The sequence below is a fragment of the Lathamus discolor genome, chromosome 3, assembly GCF_037157495.1.
Source record: "Lathamus discolor isolate bLatDis1 chromosome 3, bLatDis1.hap1, whole genome shotgun sequence".
Classification (NCBI taxonomy): domain Eukaryota; kingdom Metazoa; phylum Chordata; class Aves; order Psittaciformes; family Psittacidae; genus Lathamus; species Lathamus discolor.
In genome coordinates this window covers 117,592,482-117,612,204 of record NC_088886.1, presented here as the reverse complement: position 1 = coordinate 117,612,204, position 19,723 = coordinate 117,592,482, and the positions used below count along the sequence as shown (strand labels likewise).

The 19,723-nt window shown below is 38.4% G+C and overlaps 1 protein-coding gene across 6 annotated transcripts in view; it reads left to right on the top strand.

The window, feature by feature from the left end:
- Positions 1-19,723, top strand: part of THSD7B (thrombospondin type 1 domain containing 7B) — a 340,543-nt gene that overhangs the window by 215,444 nt on the left and 105,376 nt on the right. For all 6 annotated transcript variants that reach the window (XM_065671287.1, XM_065671292.1, XM_065671289.1 and 3 more), the window contains exons 14-15: positions 12,663-12,857; positions 17,648-17,911. In XM_065671287.1, coding sequence (XP_065527359.1) covers positions 12,663-12,857; positions 17,648-17,911 — 459 coding nt within the window. The remainder of the gene's footprint in view (positions 1-12,662; positions 12,858-17,647; positions 17,912-19,723) is intronic.

Sequence of the window (19,723 nt, the reverse complement as noted above, 5' to 3'; positions counted from 1 at the left end):
TGGCTTTCTTCCTGTTTTTTTTTTTTTTTTTTTTTTAATGCACATCAATGAGATCTGCTGATGTTGGGTGAAGAGCCAGTGAAATAAAAATCAAAGTTGCCTCCAAGGATCCTTCTTTTTCTTATTTGTTGATTCAAACTTTCCAGCCTAATTGGTTTCTTCTTTATTCCTTGTTGGTAGTGACCTTGTACAGCCTGGTTTTCATGGCTTCTAATACTTTGCTGCTAAATTGTTCATTAATTTACAGTGGGCGTGTAATGTATCAGTCCTCCTTTTTCAGAAGGACTGATACATTACACACCCACTCTCCATACTTCCCCATTAGTGTTGCCTTATTCTACTGAAGAATAGTGTTATCTTCAAGGGTTTGTGGGATTTTGGGGAAAAAATCCCACATACATTGCAGGTTGGGTTTTTTTTTTTTTCTGAAATGAATCTTGCATTATTCTGAGGAAGTGAAAATCATGGATTAAGTCTTGGTATTTAATAATGTACTGCCAGAACCTCATGGCATAAAGTTTAGTAGCTAGACCAATATTCAAACTGTTGAGCAATGTTATTGCTCTACTAAACCATTCCACTTTCCACATCTTTCTTGCAAGACCTACTTTTGCCTCAGGCTGTAAATGGAAGATGAAATTCTATGATTATAAATCTCATGTATTAAGTACACAGGAACCACATTGGTTGACATTGGCTTTGATATATATGAACAAAAGTTTATATAGTCATTTTTGCTATGTTTCCATTCTAAAAGTTAATTAACTGATAAGATATAACCCTGGAGCATAGGTCTTCAAATAGGACAAGACAAAGGTTTAAAGAGAAATTGAGACAAAGTTCTGAAGAAAAGGCAAAAAACCAATGCAGTATCTTAGAGAATCTCTAAGTTCTGCATAGCCATACAATCTTAGTTTATTTGGCCGTGCCACGTCAAACTTGCTCATAGAAATAAATTGCTGTGAATTTGTGGTGTGCTATATTTATACTTTCATTACAGCAACAGCAAGAGTTAGTTTCCCAAGTAGTGCACATTTGTCTGGATAGTTCCTTTTCCTTTGGGCTTCTGATGAAAAAGCTGCTATTTACTGTTTCTTTGAAATACACACTTAAAATTTCAAATACCAGTTCTCTCTTCTGAAAAAGAAATGTGACATGAATCTTTATCGGATTTTCAAAGTATTGAGTTAGTTTTGCATTAAATTTTATTTCCTAAGTGACTTACTCAGAATGAAAGAAGTAATTACCACTTTGGGAAATTTTGGAAGACTCTCTGATTACTTTTACTTGGCTTTAAGGGAAATGGTTGTGCTGGGCATAATTGGCCTTAGTCTGTTTTCTCTCCAAGGAAGACAGGGTACTATGTTCCTCAGGGCTGTGTGTCCCTGAGGCAGCCTCAGGTCTGAGCCACTGATGTGCTCCTGGACCAGCACAGGTCGTGACACTGTGTGTGAACATTGAGGACTTCTCAGAGGTTTGGAGGATATTCCTACTCTTACAGGAGGAGGAAGCTGATGATACATACTTGTGGCCCAACTACTTTCAAATGAGCCAGGAGAGGCATGCTGAAGATAAATAGGAGTGTTAGTATATATAAGTGGTGTGTCCACTGTTGTGGCACTGGCAAAATATGAACAGAAATCAGGTTACTGTCTCTCTCTTCATTTCCATGGACTCTTGTTTTCTTGATTTCTTTTTTTCTTTTTAAAGAATATTTTTTAAGAAGTCAGAAAAAAATCCATAAACCACTCTGTAGAGTTTTATTTCCAGTTACTTTCCAAAGATGACCTTCCCCTGCTTTAAGCGCTCCTCACTTTAAGTGTGATGACAGTTGGCAAAAATCTTCTACAACAGGAGATTCACACACAGTGCAATTTCATGGGAGAAACTGCTCTGAGGTCCAGCAAAGATGAACAAATCCTCACAGGTGAAAAGGAGTATAAAATGAGAGTAAACTAGTGATTTATTATAGTGAAGATTAAAATGGTTTATACTGGAAAAACTGTACTACAAGAAAATGTAGTGCCGTGTCCCAGTCAGCTCTACTCTGGGGTTAGCTAGAATGAAGTATGTGAAAAATAGCTAAAACCACTAAGATTCTATGATTCTACTAATAATCTTCCAGCTGGGTGGAAAGTGTTTCTAAGTCTGATGCAATTACTTTCTGTTATATTAACTTGCTTTTATTTAATTTGATTTTTTTCTTCACTTAAACCATAAATTATATAATCTGAACCAGTGGTAAAGAAATCACAATGGAGAACTTTTTGTGTCCAAATATTGTATCTGTTAAACATGAATGATCCTATAGTGATCCATTGGTGTTTGGATTGTGTAATTGCTTTAGAAACAAATACTTGCAAACAAATGCTTCATTCATAGATATTAAAAAGAAAATATAATAGGATCTGTTGTTTTCCTATTGAAATAAATGTGAGTTATCCCATTGTTTCAGCAGGAATGCAATCGGCTTTATAATCTCCACTCAATTACAAGAATTTATTGCAAACCTAGGAAGAGTAACAGAAGCTGCATAAGAAATGTTGCTGCTTTTTTTCTTTTTCTGCCTGTAAGAAAGGAAGAGATCATCATAACAAAAACATAACATACTGTAAAATACCACCCTTTGCATCTTCTCTGATCTTCTACCTTGTGTTTGAGAGACTAGAAGGGGAAAGCAAATAGTCCCTTTAGATCTGTTATCTTCAAAAGAAGAGTAAAAAGGAATGTTCTAGCAGTGAGAACGGTCTGAACAGCAAACATAAGGGAAGATGAATGTAATTATTATTCTTAAGAGGCAAACCTATTGGAACTCCTTTGCTCACACAAAAATGTTCACTGAACATGATCCAGGGGTAATACTAATTCTTACACTTACATGAATCGGGGTCTTTCATACACACAATACAGAAATATATCCTTCAGTACTTTGGACTGTTAGTCTTTTGAGGGGAATTTGCTGTTCTTTTTTGATTTTATCTTTTTCCTGCTAAAGAAAGGATGCTCTGAGGTAGGGCTTCTTTAAAGCACTTTTCCCCCGCACACTAGGAGTGTTCAGGAAGAAGTATAAAAAGCCTTTCTGTATGTATAATTTATACCTTATGTATTATATGTGTGGGACCCCCACACATCAGAGTGTGACTTTGCTCTTACTGGGTTCTAATCTGAGTACTTGGGTTTCCTATTGGGCGAATCTCCAGAAAGGCCTCAAACATTTGATTTCTTAAGGTTGTTCATGGGAAATTTTTCAGTCTTTTTCTGCCTCTCTCACCTTTAATCTAAGTAGTGGTACTTTACTGTACTTAAGACTGTGCTGACCCTTCAGTCTCAAGTATGGTGTCTTTATTTTGTCTCACAAGGTAGACTATTTTATGATGGCTGTAAGATACTTAATTTAGATTACCTGGATTATACGAGTATGCATTTTTATTAGCTTTGGTCAAAGTAGATTTAGTTATTTTATCAGCTTTAGGTTGGAGATGAGTAGCCAGACTTCAAACCTCAAAGTATTTAGTATTCTTGTCTGTTCATTTACTTTAGAGAAGTGATAGTTGAAGTGGAAAGTTTTATGCAGGAACGCTTTATCTACAGAATCCATTGGTACTTTAGAAAAATAGAACAGCAGTTTGTATGAATGGAATATAGGAAGTTATGGGAGGTTTCCAAATTTCAATGTTACTACTTTCTGAATTACAGTTTTGAACTTTGATAAAGATGACAAATCTGTATGCTGTAAAATGCCATTGTGGTCTGAATTCTGGTAAAGCATGGTTATTTAAAAATACAAGTAAATAGAGGGGACCACATGCTCATCTTATTTTATACCAGTCCAAATCTTCATATCTTAGGTATAGTGCTATAAATAACATTGTGTGGGCAGTAATTTCAGACAAACATTCTCTGTTAGATGTTAGCTATGTGACCAAGTAGTGAGCAAATATGAATTTTGGAGAATGAATCCACACTGATGGACAACAGGCTGCTGCACAACTCCTTTCTGTAATGAGATCTATGAAACAGCAGGTTAATTTGTGCCATCTTGCTTGGGGCTTTGGATCATGGACAGGATTTGGGTATTAACAACAGAATTAACAGGGGCAAGAGGTGAAAGGTCATTTGAGAGCAGGAGGCTCATCAGGATTTTCATCAGGATGAGCTGAAAATTGTTGAAGGGCATGTATATATCCACAGTAGTTTAGTTGCGGGTCCTTGATCAGCCAAGGGCAGTGAAGAGTTTTGAAAGCCTAAATGAGAAGAGCCAGAGCTGGGGAGTAGGGAAGTGAGGAGGAAGGGTAGATTGAAAACATTTGGTGTTATCTTGGACCATAATGTTTTAAATATAATGTTGTGGGAGTTGTAAAGATGCCAGTGTGTTAGCGTTACATTCTAGGTTTAGTATCTGCGCTTCACTAAAGCGATAGATGGAGTGAAATGGCAGAGTGCCTGCCTTCCAGCACAAGGTTTTCAAATGTATTTTCCTAACCCAACATAATGCAATGTTTTCGAATGCCTGGTTATCTGAAGGTAATACAAGTGATTACTTTGATCAAACTCAATGCCAAAAAAATACAGAGTGAAACGGACATTTGTCTGGACAAGTTTAGAAGGCTGTCTTCTGAGACTTTCATAGGGTTGGTTTTGCCATGTGAGTTGACCGTAGTGTTGAGCTCTTTACTGCTGTCATGAAAGATGACCATGGGGTGCTACCAAAAGCTGTACCTGGCTGGAATAAAGCAGGCTTCATGAGATTTTAAGTTCGTCCAGCTATCACCAAAAAAAACAAACAAAAAAAAAAAAAAAAACAATAAAAAATGCCATTGAATGTATAACTGAGGCAAAACTTTCAAAAGGAAGTCAGTGCTTTCTTAATCAGCTAAGTGCTTTTCGAACTTGAGTTACTAGAACTGAGTTACTTGAGTTATTGTGTTTGGTTTACATTTTCTCTCGTATTATTGGCATGTTTGATTCTTTTTATTTACTGTGGTCTCAATATGTGTGTATATAACAAGATGTCTTAGTTTTATTTTCAACTTATGCAATAAACAATTTATCTTAAATATAACTTGATGATAGGTGCTACAAATAAATTGAACTCAAGTAATTTTAGTAATTGTGGGCCACAGAAAGAGGAAGAAAGGAAGAATATTTTTGCATTTTGTTATGTTCTCTGAAAGGAGCAGAAGCATAATTTCTGTCATTAATCATCTAATGCACTTTGATTTTATTTTTTATAGAAAATGAAAGTAAAAGCAATTCAAAACCTATAATAATGTTAGGGAAAGAAAAAGGGGAAAATTGTGAAAGGTTCCTTAGACTGATTGCATACTGTAGGAGCGCTCAGATTGCAGTTATTCTCTGGCCAAAGTAAATTTGAAACATTAAAAAAATCATATTATTTTGTCTTTCTAACCAGGCAGACTGTGAACCATTTGCAATAAGAAAATGCATGTATTAAAGTGAAAATGGTGCTAGACACTGATGGATCAATCTTGTGTTGTGCATTCACTGTGTGGGTGGGAGGAGGCATGGGCTTTACAGCAATGTATTTCTCTTCTACTTTTCCTTAAACAGTGGGCAGTCTTGGTTCACAGATGAGGAAAAATTAAAACATCAAGTCACATAGCTTGGCAAAATGGACATGTACAGCTCAGTTCTTACAGTGATTCTAGTCATATATTCCAAACCAAATAATCCATAAACTCATCCATAAGTATCAAAAATTGTACTCGTAAGAGGTTACTTTAAAATGGAACAGAGGTGAGTCCAATTTAAGGCATTATATGACAGAGGTCAGCCTGCACTGATTTTATTGCCCTGGAATGTAATCCCTATCAACTGCTTTCTTCTGTTGCTTGCTCATGTTGGCTGAGAGTCATGAGCCATGAAGAGTGAGCAGTGTGGGAGGGATGTGTGCTTTTGGTATGCAGACGTTTTGTACAGACTGCTTTGTCCTTTCTGGTGTAAGCCAGTGGCATGGAGCTGTGGGGGAGTTCTGTGGTTGGGTCAGACACATGCAAATGGCTTCCCCAGCAGAGGCATGGCTTTGGCTGTGCTGGAGGTTGCTTCTCACCGTGCTGGCCCCCAGAAAGCTGCAGCTAAGACTCCTCTTTTTCTGAGCCTCCTGTACTTAGATTAACCTATCTTTTTCCCCATGTGCATGCCTTATTGTGGGAAGGCTGCAGAGGAACAAACCCAAAGAGCAGCTAAACCACGGATCTTTAACTTGAGAAGGATCTTCATAGTTTTGCATGCTTCTTTTTATTTCCATTCTAATTTTATCCCAAACTTCTCCCCTTTCCTTTGTTACAGTCTTTTCTCCATGCTACTGCTCTGTACCAAACTTTTCTACCCAATTTTTCTCTGACCTCTTTTCTTGCAAATCATGTAAGTTGCTTTACTTTATCTTTTCAGCTGATATTCACCGTCTTTATTGCTTCCCAACATCATCTCAGATTCCTATTGTTTGTTTATAGAGCACATTGGTGGGGGCTGTGTTTATTCAGTACTGTGTTTGCTCAATGGCGTTGTTAGCCCTTTAGCACTACTGTCAATATAATTAATAATTATGAAATGGGAAACTGATCTTAGAGCCAGTGTCCCTGCTGCATAACTAGTTGTTCCAGCTCTTACTCTGGTATTTTTCCTAGGTTTGTGTCTGCTATGTCATTCCTGGCATCATTTGTTCTTTTCCTCAGATTTAATTTTAATGGTTATCCTTTAATTTTTATGTTTTGGCTTCTGTTAGTCCTGACTTTGGAAACACTTAATTGCAGGGAGTGCTGCTACATCCAAAGGGGCTGTCACAGTGATAAAATGAAATGTGTATTTATGTCCTCATAGAAGCTGGACCCTAGTCTTAAACCTGAGGGTCAGCAGAGCCATATCTTATATCTTATATTATGTCTGCTTCTGGTCGCCTATAGCTAAGGGTTATGTTAACGTACCAAGAGTAACATAAATGTTGCACACGCTCTAGTGGAAGGTGCCCATGGCAGGGGGTTTGAAACAAGATGATCTTTAAGGTCCCTTCCAACCCAAACGATTCTATGATTCTAAGTATAAAGAAGCATCAATACAGAAAATAAATGAGGTCATCATGAGCCGGAACTGTACTTATAGTCAGCAAGTCTGGATCCTTAGAGTTATTTTCTTCTTTTTTTCCTAACATTATATCTGAGCTCCTTTTTCACTTATCATTAGTCATATATATAAGTAGTGATACCTTGTTACATTGAGGGGTAATGAAAATAATTAAGCAACACACAATGAGAATTTTTCTGAACAATGAGAAGGTGAACAGCTACATTCAAAGGATTCCTTTGCCTTTCATGCTGGCTTTGATTTCTCACATATTTTTAGAGTTTGAAGCCAGAGAAGGTTATTATATCATTGTGTCTACACCTCTTGGGCACTAGACCTCTTGTCTAACCTCATAGGTCATCCTGTTATTCCTGTGCTAAGTCCAATTATTTGATTTACACTGCTGCATAGCTTTAGTGTTTGGCCTGAGTGTACCTTCCTGGAATTATCAGTCATTGTTTTCAGATGTTCTAATGACATTTAATTCCAGAGTTTAGAAACCACTAATTTAGGTTTCCCAAATTAAAGTGCCATGGACGATATTATTTTATTGCTTTGTAGTTGATATTTTCACTCTTCAGCTTTTTACCCTTTGCAAACTGTTGAAATGAATTTTTAAAGGAGAACTGATTATAACTTTGGTAAATGGATATAATTACCAAGACTGTAGTTGGAATTTTACTTAAGAGTAACTATATTTGTGTTATCTTTCCTTATTGGATGCAATGCTCTGCCTATAATATTTCTTTCTCAATATACTCCTTTTGTTAGGACCATCTGTAGTACTCTTAAGTCAGGCATGTGTCTCCTGAGAGCCCTTGAGTTACCCCACTTTGATGCTGACATACTTATTTGGTGGTGATGTAGCATCATCTAAGGATGCATTCAGTGCCTCTGCAATTTGGTAGCATGCAAACATTTGATCTCACCATATAAAAGTTTATAGAAGTGTCTGCTGTTTGCTTTTAATTTAAGATAAATGTAGTTAAATAATATAGCTTCCATATGCTTCTGCGTGTCATATGCTAACATGGTGCATACAAACATACTCTTGTGGGTGTCAAAATAAAACCAGAAGGCAGAGTCTGTCATCCTGTTAGACTGAATATCCTGTTAGCAGTCCTTGTTCCGTGTCCCGACAGGACTCCATAACTGTAGAAAGGGAAATTTCCTCCCCAGGCTGTACATTTAACACTTGACTTATGTCTTGAAGCAAAGAGGTTGCATCTGCAGCTATTTTCATTGCTCATATTAATTGTTAACTTTTCTTGACACCCTAATGAGTGTATCCATACTGTGTTAAACAATTCCAGTGCTTTCCTGGAAAAAAAAAAAAAGAAAAGAAAAGAGGTATTCTCTTTTAGCATTTAAAACCTGATTACTTTTCAGTTTAGTGCATGATATTATTTCTGTTGTTATGAGAGATGTACTTTTTTTTGGGTGCCAGCCATTGTTTTGTGCAATTCAACAGAATTGCATTACATTGTCATCCTGCAGCTTGGCCCGAAGTGATTATTTCCGGTTTGGTGGCACGGACTGGTGGTAATAAGAAAGAATAGCAGGAGTTTAAAAGGAAATCCTGCATTTCCCCTCTTTATGGGAATCAATATTATAATTTGAATCCCTTTATCTGGTGGTGTCCTGTTATTCGCTGTTTCTATTCATATGTTTGTGGCCATTCTAAATGCTGCAGAGATGGTAGAAGTCACACATTATGTCTAGGAGGGATTTATTGTTACTATGTGATTTTTTTTTTTTTCTCACTGCATAGGGCTGCAAATGGACTGCATTTGCTCTCCAGTGGTACCCATTTTTTTTAAAAAAAGAGATGTTGACATAGCAGAAATGGCTTTGCGGTATGAGTTTATTAAAAACCACTGTGACAGAACTGAGGATTACAGGGAAATACTTTTTATGCAACACAAACCACACATGAGCCAAGCCAATCAGTAGTTTGAAATCACGGAGGATGAATAATTTTACTAACTTTCCTGAAGGTCCACTGAAAACAGATTTGTCTCATTCTATTTCCAGAAGTGCCTGTATTTGAAAATATTTCTCTTTTAAGTGTTAAAGCTAACATAACTCAGAAATAAGTTCACAGCAGGCAGAAATGAGGTGATGAGCTCCTGAATGAATCACTGGAGTCGATCTGTCAGCTCTGCTGATTCCTGTCTGGCCCTTTTCAATCCATTAAAATGCCTTAATGGGGCATTTGTTTTATTATTTAATTTATTTTAGCAGTTTATGCTGCTCACCTGAAGCATCGCTGTAAGCATGTACCAGAAATCCTGCCATTTTTATGACTGACATGCTATAAATATCAGGCCCATTAAGCTCAAGCTTTTAAAGCTAATTCAGCTCAAACTGAAGAAGTCATGCATTGGCATTGTCTTTGAAGATGTTAGCAGTCTCTTGAGTAGAAATTAATTGCCTCCTAGCATGACTGAAATGCACTGTACTGCTTAGGCAAATCCAAAGCAACCTGAGTTTTTGGTATGTAAGGGTACCGGATGTTCATGGCTGGCATTTTATTTATGCGTGTGAAACAAGAAGTGCCTGCTCTAACAGCAGTGATGCAGCTGCTTGGTTGGGTTTCCAAGATGGTGCTCATCTGGGCCTACCAGCTTAATAATGACACTGCTGGCAGTGATAAGTGCAGAAGTCCAGAAAAGCGAAATGTTTGCTTTCTAGGTAGTGTCTTAGGCATCAAAAAATGCTTCTTGGATTCCTTGCTCTTTGGCCAGTGCCTTCTCTCCTTGCTGGCATGGGAGTTTTGGTGCTCTGTCAGGAATGACCAAGTTGAGTTACCAGGATCAGCACTTACAAGAAGAAGCAATTCTCTATTTTCAACCACCTTCCTGTCCCTAATCACCTCACAGGAGATCCTTCTCTCCTTTAAGTCTTAGGTCTCTTACTAGACTATCCGTTGTATTTTCTTCTTTTCAACTCTGTCATGTCTCCATGCTTATACATGTATAATACTCTATATTATTTGTAATTTTAACTTTCCTCTACACCAGTATTTGCCCTGATCTTATATGTCCTTATATGTCCGTCACTTTTAGCATCAAAATAGGCTCAACAATCTCAGTGACTTATTTGTATGCTTAAAATTAAGCACATTTGTGCAGAAGATGGGGCTATTAGGTAATAACTCATTGCAGCATGGAGTGTCTAGTTTAACGTTGATATTTAGAAGTTCCATCACTTGTGTTGCCATTAATAAATGTCAGGAATGAATTGTGGTCTTCTGTCAGACAGTAGTAAACATTGCAACGTGATGGTTTATTACGCAGTTGCAAAAATTGCTTCATGGGGCTGGTGGTGTAGGATACTGTTCGTTTCCCTGCAGACGCTAGTGGCTGTCGTGATGCTGAGAGGATGGTTTGCATATACTTGGCCATACTTCACATGGACATATTTGTGTTGCCAGATCTTTAGTTCCTTGCTGAAGGCAATGAGGCTACATAGACCTTGGGCATCAGATTCTATTACTTGTTTAACCTGCCTGAAGAGGGCAATTACCCTGCTTTCCCATACAGAAGGGTGACCTCTGGCCTTACACTCTCGTAACTGAGAAGGGGAATGTGTCCAAGTTTCTGACTGCCGGAGTTGAGAGCTAGGAGGGGTCACAAGCATGGAAAGTCAAAGGCGAGGATCAGCAATTTAGAGGTAGTTATTAATATGCTGATTTATTGTCATTTGTGTCTAAAGAGACTTTTAACAATTGCTTACCTTTTGCATGCTCTTCAAAATGCTGATTTTTTTCTTAGAAATCTAATCCTTTTTTTTTTTTTTTATTTCCAGATGGTTGCCAACCCATCCCTTGCTCCCATACAGTTCTGTAGTTAAAAAACAAAAATCAGGTGTACTCATTGCTAAGTTACACCCCAGTAAATCCTTTAACTGTAAGAAAACAGAGTTCTCATTTTCGTTTTTCTTCATGCAGTCCTAGTTGCATTAACTGCTGGCAGCAAGGAAAAACATATGCTGTCTCAAAAACCTGAATTATTTAGGAATCTCCATAAAATAATATCACAGTTTGTTAAATAATAAAATCTGGATTAAATTATTTCATCTTCTGTTGTCTTATGGTATGATATGTGGACTTGCCTGAACTCAAAGTGCGTGAGATGCCTAAACTCTTGGGGCCAAATTCAGTTCCTACCTCTGTCCCTGACTTTATTACTTTAATCAAGTCATGATCTTTCCTTTTGTTAACCTACAAAGTAGGATATAAATAGCCTATAATCTTAGAGATTTTGTGAGAATTAATTATTATTAATGAAATGAAAGACTCCATGATGTGCAGACTATTTTTATTTATTATAATTACTTATTAATTCACTGAAACTTTAGCAAGTTTTATTACAGGCTTCCTGTGACTCAGATTTACACAATAATTTTGTCCTCTGTCATGGCTATCCAGTGCCATTATCCACCCTGAAAAATTAATCATTACAGTCCAAAAAAAGGATAGGGGTGTTGAAGGCAAAGGGAATTGAGCTATAATAAAACTGGTGGCAAATCGATGCATCTTAAGTCCTGGGCTATGCCCTTGCAAACCTTGTTTGATTCTTGCCTGGCCCCAGAGGCATCTACATCCAAATTCAGAGACCAGAGCCCTAGCCCAACCCTCTGCCTCATGTTTCCTATTGCCATGGCCCAGTCTTAGAGACCTCTAAGCTTTGGACAGGGGACTAGAGAAATGCATCGCATGTGAATGTGGGCTTCAGCCTTGATGGTGCTGTACATGAAGACAAATCTCAGTATATGCACAGGGGCTCTGCTTCTGCCTGTGTGCAATGGCATTTCAGGTTGGATGGAGCTCAATAGAGTGATCCTGTCCTCAGTTGAGACCTGCAGAGCAGGTTTCTTTTATTATTTTTTTTTCTATTTGTTTGTTTGTGTTTTGTTTTTTTTTCTTTTTTTTTTTCTTTTCCCCTGTTAAAGGATCCGTTCAGTAGTTCTCATTCATCCATCCTCATAGCAAGCTGTCATGCACTGTAAAAGCAGACTTCTAGTAAAGTGCAGTAGCTGCAGTCCTTTTGTATCATGGCCACAGACTGAATGCTTGTGCCCTTCCTCTTACACATCTCCATTTATGCCAGAGATTCAAAGGTTAAGATGGCCACAGAGTGGGAGAGCACAAAGGATAGCACAATATTTAGGAAACTGCAGTTTCAGTTGCATGCGTGTTGTGTACATCAAAGCTTGGGAATCCTGGTCTTGACCAACTATGTTTTCTGGCACATAGCCACAATATTATATCTTTTCTTGTTCATTCGTACAATGTATCATTGTCAAAACCATTGCCCCACCCTTAAAATTACTGCCTCCTGAGAAGCTTTTGAATTTATATCATCCTTTAGATAACACATGGCTCAAATAAGAATGTGTCTTCATGGTTTTGTGAAGTTTCAAGCACATATTTGAGTGATGCATGAATAATGACCTAAAATCAACATTGTTCTATTAATCCAGGAGAGAGAATCTCGCATAGAACACAAGTGCTGACTGCGTAGAGTATAATACGGGATGTATAAGAGTATAAAGATTTCTGTACTTTTACTTCTCAGCTGTTACATGCCTCTCAGAGCACAATGACTCCGCCAGTGTTGGTGACTGCTTGCGGTGGGCTGGAGCTATGCCATCTCTTGTACAGGAGTGCCTCGTTCCCTGCAAAGATGACTGCACATTTACGCCTTGGTCAAAATTTACAGCATGTTCGTTTGACTGTGAATCAACTAGAAGTAGGAGGAGGTCACTAACAGGTATAATCTTTTATATTAATCTGATGGCGATACTTGTGGATAATGCCTCTCAGATATTGGTGGACTGTTGTTGGGGTTTTGGGAAAGCCCAGACAGAGTACTGATCATCCTTAATTGTTTTTTGATCTGATACTGATCATTGCCTGCTTTATTCACATACATTTTGGTATGAGAATAGTACAGAAAAACTAAGTGGTTGAAAGCCATTTTTAGGCGTAAACCAAATGCAGCTATTCATTGTGCAAGTTTATCTGACCTATTAATCTGGGAAGCATGCAGTAAATATGTATACAAGTACATACTGTACAAGCACAAATCAGTGTGATTTTCTGTTTAAGACTCTTGAAATCTGGGCAAAGTTTAAAACTGGAAGATTTGTGCTCAGCAGTATCCAGTAGTTCAAGGGAGCAAATTAGTACCATGAATAAAGAAAAAACGGTATCATTAAACTAATTTTGTTTGTTCTTTTATATGTATCCATTAAAAACTCTAGTTCAAACCATTACATGGAGCAGTCTCCTGTACTTGCTGTTGTGGTTTGTTATTATGTTATCTGAATGCTGACTAAACTGAAAAGCTTTAAAACTCTATAACATGAATAGTTTGGAACTGCTTGTTTTGTTCAGAGTTGTCTTCCCCACACATGCATAGCTAAATCGAATTAAAATGAATTATACTGTTTTCAGAAGGTTTACAAGAAATTTACTGTCATTGTTATTCTGAAAACTGGCATCTTTTCATATTTCTGTGTGGTGTTTGAGAACTATGGTGTAGCTGGCTTGAGTTTGATTCATTTATAGAGGTGAAACTTGAAAGACTTCTACTATGGTGAAGAATATTAACTGCTGTAAAAATATCTTCTGCAATAATGCCTGGGAACTGAATGGCAGAGAATTATGGTGACTACCACTGCTCCTTTCTTCTAGACTCACTTGTACCTGGCTGCATGGCTGTCTTGTTATTCAGTTTGCTACTGCTAGAATGATCCAAGTTTTTAGCAACTTACAATTACAGTATGCATATATAATGGCTTCAAGCTGCCATTTGTCAGTATGTCTTTTTGGAGGATAAAGACTCCTCTTTTACTTAAAAATCATTATTATACATTTTTCTATTGTTTCTGCTAAACAGCATATTCTAAAATGTTCTCTGTATGTTTCTAGTAGTAGAAATCCTTTATCCGCATCAGAATAATAGGTGACTGTTCTTGTAGAAAATATGTAAGAATTAAGTGAATACTTACTTCCAGGCAGTTTTAAATCTGAATTTTCTTTATGAACATCTGTGCAAATTACAAAACCGTATAGGTCTGACCTATCCCCTTTCTTCCTATGTTCTATATCAGACGTAAATCCATTCAAGTAAGTGGATCAGAAATGGTTTCTCATAGGTTTTGATAGCTTGTCTCCTCACCAGCAAAGCATTTGTGACCAAACACCACCAGTTTCTCCCATACGACCTTGTTGGGTTTCCTTCCTCCTGCTGGGAAGCAGCTCATAGACTCAGCGCCTGCCCAGCAAAGCGGGGCAAGTGGTCAACGTGCAGCAGGAGTCCCAGGCTGTGCTGGGGTGGGGACAGCACAACACCATAGATTACAGCAAGGGAAGACCAAATCAGATACCGGTTTTGGTTTGACCATATTTCAAAAGGGAAAGTCAATGAGATTAGTGCTGACCTGCAGTTGCGTGAAACTTCATGAAAAGTGGAGCTAGCCAGAAGTCTTGAAAAATCTCATCCATAGGAACTCAGTCCAAAGATTTAAGGAAAGTGCTATTTTGGGAAGTATCACGATGTCAGGAGAGTCCTTTATCCATTTGTATTTCACCTTTCTGTAAGAGTACAAGAATTGTACCTACTTGTTCAATACTCCGCATGTTCTCACGTGAATGTTTTTGCTTCATTCTGAGAGTTTGTCTTGGTTTAAACTGAGCCATTAACTACATACTATGCAGCTGCATTGCAGAGTTCATTAACAGTGTCATTTCATAGGAATCTGCTAATTGTTTGCTAAGTATTTGCTTGCCTCCCACTCAGTTTTTAATACTGTTATTCATTTTACTTTGTAATCACAGACTTATGAAATTAGTCATTACTTAAGAAGTGAAAGACTTGTTACAGAACATATCAAAATTCAAAGTCTTATAATGAAAACAGTTTTTAAGGAAGTCTTCAGTTAATTAATACAGTCAATTAATTCACTTTGTTATGGATACAGTGTATTTTCTGTAGGAAGGTAGATTTTTAATGTTTCATGGATTTTTATGTACAGTATGTACTACCTGATAATATTTAATGCATATAATATTTGTTAGTGTTTAGAAATTTAATTTTAAAAAGAAAATACTATTTAATTGAAGTATTTATATCCTCAAAAATTCTGGAGATAGCTTTAAAAATTACTATTAAAAATACTATCTGTGAAGGTGATAAAAATATCAGCATCACTTATTCTAGAACTACTTCTTTGTGAAGAGTATGGGATGAATGTCACTTTTGCCCTCAAATTAGGGCTTTCATGCCAGTTTCATTAGAGAGGAGATTCCTACAAAACAGGTAGCAGAGAAAGTTGGGAAAAAAGTGTCATATAGGTGTGAGATTATTAGCATCCTTACCTGTGTCTGATGTGCTTCATGCAATAATGGCAAACATGGCCAAGAAGAGAAGGCTGCGTGGAGACCTCATAGCAGCCTTCCAGTACCTGAAGAGGGCCTATAGGGATGCTGGGGAGGGACTCTTTGTCAGGGACTGTAGTGACAGGACAAGGGGTAATGGGTTAAAACTTAAACAGGGGAAGTTTAGATTGGATATAAGGAGGAAACTCTTTCCTGTTAGGGTGGTGAGACACTGGAATCGGTTGCCCAGGGAGATTGTGAGTGCTCCATCCCTGGCAGTGTTCAAGGCCAGATTGGATGAAGCCTTGTGTGGGATGGTTTAGTGAGAGGTGTCCCTGTCCATGGCAGGGGGGTTGGAACTAGATGATCTTGAGGTCCCTTCCAACCCTAACCATTCTATGATTCTATGATTCCCAATACAATGCAGAACACACAGCTGTAGGTGTACACTGAGTTTGTGGCTTCTGTCAGCTCATCAAACATAACATGCTGGAAACATCACTGCAGACCTCCCAGTCTATTAAAAGCTTTTAAAAAGACTTTTATTGAAATACATGGAGTTGTATGTCTTATTATACCTTAATCAAATTTTATTATAAGTATAATACATAAGATTATATATAAATATGTATAAATATATATAAACACACAAAGAGAAATATCAAGATGCCAGTACTATTTTATTTCTTTGTGTTTGTTATCCCTTTGTGCTAGAACTTTACATTCCCCTGAACTCTGAAAATACAATTTTTAAAGAACTGGGGCTTGAAGGACAGTTGTATACATAGAATCTCATCATAGAATTCTAGAATGGTTTGGGTTGCAAAGGACCTTAAAGATCATCTAGTTCCAACTCCCCTGACATAGACAGGGACACCTTCTACTTCCTGTTCCTACCTGCTCTTGTAAAAAGTCCCTCTCTAGCTTTCTTGTAGGCCCCTTTAGGTAGTGGAAGAGGTCTGCAATCCTTGCCCTTATCTTTGGAAGTATATGTTTGTATGCAAATAGTAATTAATGACAGCCAGCTTGTGCTTCTATTATATTGTGAAAAGACTTGGTTCCAGTCTAGAAAGAGGGTTTTGGGGTTATATAACTTGCCTTTTGTTCTTAGTATCTTTTTTTTGTGTGGAATACCAAAGAGAAAATATTTCTTTAGGGATCAAAGCATTAAAAACTTTTTTCAGAAGTATTTTTAGAGCATTCAAGATCCCTAGTGAACATTTTGAGCATGGTATACAGATGTGGTTTGTTAGTGAAGATGAATTTTCCCTTTCTGTGCAGATGACAAATGCAAAGATGTTTCTGAGCTCAGCAGCATAAAGATTGCTTCATATCATGTTGGCTAACCCATGCCATGAAAAGCATTGATTTTATCATTAGAGGCTGTATACAGACATTTGTTCCCTTGAGTGAGTATAGGGACGCAGGGAGCATGAATTCTTTTCTTTAATTATCTCTTCTTGTACCGGGGACTTCTTCACATGTCTCGAAGTCTTGCAGGAACAGTCATGGGGAGTACAGTTGCAGCGAGCTGTACCACAGGTTTATTTGAATGCGGCTGCTTCCTGAAGCTTCTGAAAGAGCCTTCTTTTAAAACCTGCTGAAAGAATAGAACAAAAGAAAATTTAAAACCAAATATAACCATTGAAATGCTATCCAGCCCTAATAATTTACTGAGGATTATCTTTTGTGCTTTCTTCAAAGCACGATTTGTGCACAGAATGCATCTTCAACTAATTCGGAATGTAGCCTCAAAGAAGTTGTGGCTAATGTAGAGTTCTCTAGAAGCTGTCCTGGTAAGCATTGATTGTTAGCAAATAGAAACAATACAGTATATTTATTTTCATCAGATAAATAAAGAAAAATGTTGCTATATAAAATTAAAAAGTATTATCTGGGCAGACCATTCCTAGGGTAAGACTTTACATTTTTCTCCTTGCACTACCCATCAGAACAGTATTTCCAAGTTCTCTGGCTGCCCCTCAAGATAAATACATTGTCTTCACACACCATAGCACCGGCAGAAGGTAGTAGATACTTCAGAAATGTTCCTGGATGTTAACATTCAGATTGTCTTGGTTCTAATGTGTTGAATTCATGCAAGTATAAGTAATATGATATGGTGTTATCAAAAGTAGCAGATGTTAAGTAATGAACAAATTTCTGTGGTTGGAACAGGGCGAAGCAGAAAGCGAGACAAATGCCAGAATACGGAAGTTTATCCTCAAGTTGAAACAGAACTGTGCCCTTGCGAGGTGTTTACCTCCCAGCCCCATGGAAATTGGTCTGACTGCATTATCGGCGGAGGTACCTCTGAGACACAGTTTCGAACACAATCCCACAAAGACTCAAAGGAGTGTGGCAAGGGTGTACGGCTGCGAGCTATTGCCTGTTACGATAAGACTGGCAGACTCGTGGAACCATCTCGCTGTAGCAATTCAGGTAAGGAGATCAAAAAAAGTGTACAACGCATGTAAATAATCATGATGCTGAGCTTGGCTATCCACTCAGTGGTTCATTTTAGAGCCAGCCTGTGGTGACATAGCTTTCACAAAGTTGCCATGAGTGTTGAACATTGTTCTAATATCTTTTTATTGCTCTTAATACTGAGGTTTTTCTCAGTATAAGGATGTGCTGGCATTTCTACAATGGAAATAAAGTAGAGGAGAGCTACAGTTGGCTACACTATAAGAATACCAGAGGCATTTCTTTGTCTGAAAATCCAATAAAAGTATAGACTTAGAAGCTATATTTGTTTGAAGAGATCACCTACTTGTTCAGAAATTTTTATACCTTTTCACTAAATTTGCAGGTTTGCATGGGTTTTTTTTCAATGAAGGAATAAGGAAATTTCTTGAGGTAATATTTAATTACAGTACCCTTATGACATCACCTGCTGTCGCTCATGCCAAGTGCACCACTTCAGCAGCCAGTGGTCTTGTCCTTGTGGTTTTGTGCCAGTCTCAAGCTTAAGTTGATTCACAGTGTATATTTCAATGTCACTGCTTGCTGGGGGTCTGGGCTGTGGTTCTGTCCACTTATATTTCACATATAATAAAGTGGAGTATATACAAGATATAATCAAGTAGCCTATATCAAGCAGAAAGAGGGCAGAATTAGAAGTAGAGCAAGCAGGAAATGTCATTCCATCTAGATATTTTCTCCCAGCTTCCATGGTCTGTTCCATACAGCATCCTTGTCTGTATACTGGGGAGACATAAATTTGATGGGTGGACCACTCAGTTGGTAAAGAGTTGGCTGGATGGCTGTACTCGAGAGTTGCCCAAGCAGAGACTGGTAACAAGTGATGTACATCAGAGGTCGGTGTTGGGACCAACCCTGTTCAGCATCTTTGTCAGTGACATGGACAGTGGGATTGATGTGCCCTCAGCAGGTTTGCTGGTGACACCAAGCTGTGTGGTTCGGTTGATCTGCTGGAGGGAGGAGATGAGATGCAGAGGGACCTTGAAACCCTTGAGAGGTGGGCCTCATGAAGTTCAACCATGACAAGTGCAAGGTCCTACACATGGGTCGGAGCAATCCCAGGCACAGCTACAGGTTGGGCAGAGAAGAGATTCAGAGCAGCCCTGCAGAGAAGGACTCAGGGGTGTTGGTCGATGGGAAACTGAGCATGAGCCAGCTTAAGTGTGCGCTCGCAGCCCAGAAAACCAACCGTATCCTGGGCTGCATCAAAAGGAGAGTGACCAGCAGGTCGAAGGAGGTGATCCTGCCCCTCTGCTCTGCTCTTGTGAGACCTCACTTAGAATATTGTGTGCAGTTCTGGTGTCCTCAATGTAAGAAGGATATGGAACTGTTGGAGCAAGTCCAGAGGGGGACCACAGGGATGGTAAGGAGGCTGGAGCACCTCCTGTATGAAGACAGGCTGAGAGAACTGGGGCTGTGCAGTCTGGAGAAGAGAAGGGCATGTGGATATCTCATAGTGGCCTTCCAGTATCTGAAGGGGGCCTACAAGGATGCCAGAGAGGGACTCTTTATCAGGGACTGTAGCAATAGGACAAGAGGTAATGGGTTTAAACTTAAACAGGGGAAGTTCAGGTTAGATACAAGGGGGAAGTTCAGGTTAGACACAAGAAAGAAGTTCTTTACTGTGATGGTGGTGAGGCACTGGAATGGGTTGCCCAAGGAAGCTGTGAATTTTCCATCCCTGGCAGTGTTCAAGTCCAGGCCAGCTTGGACAGACCCTTGGGTGAGATGGGCTGGAGTGAGGCATCCCTGCTTGTGGCAGGGGAGCTG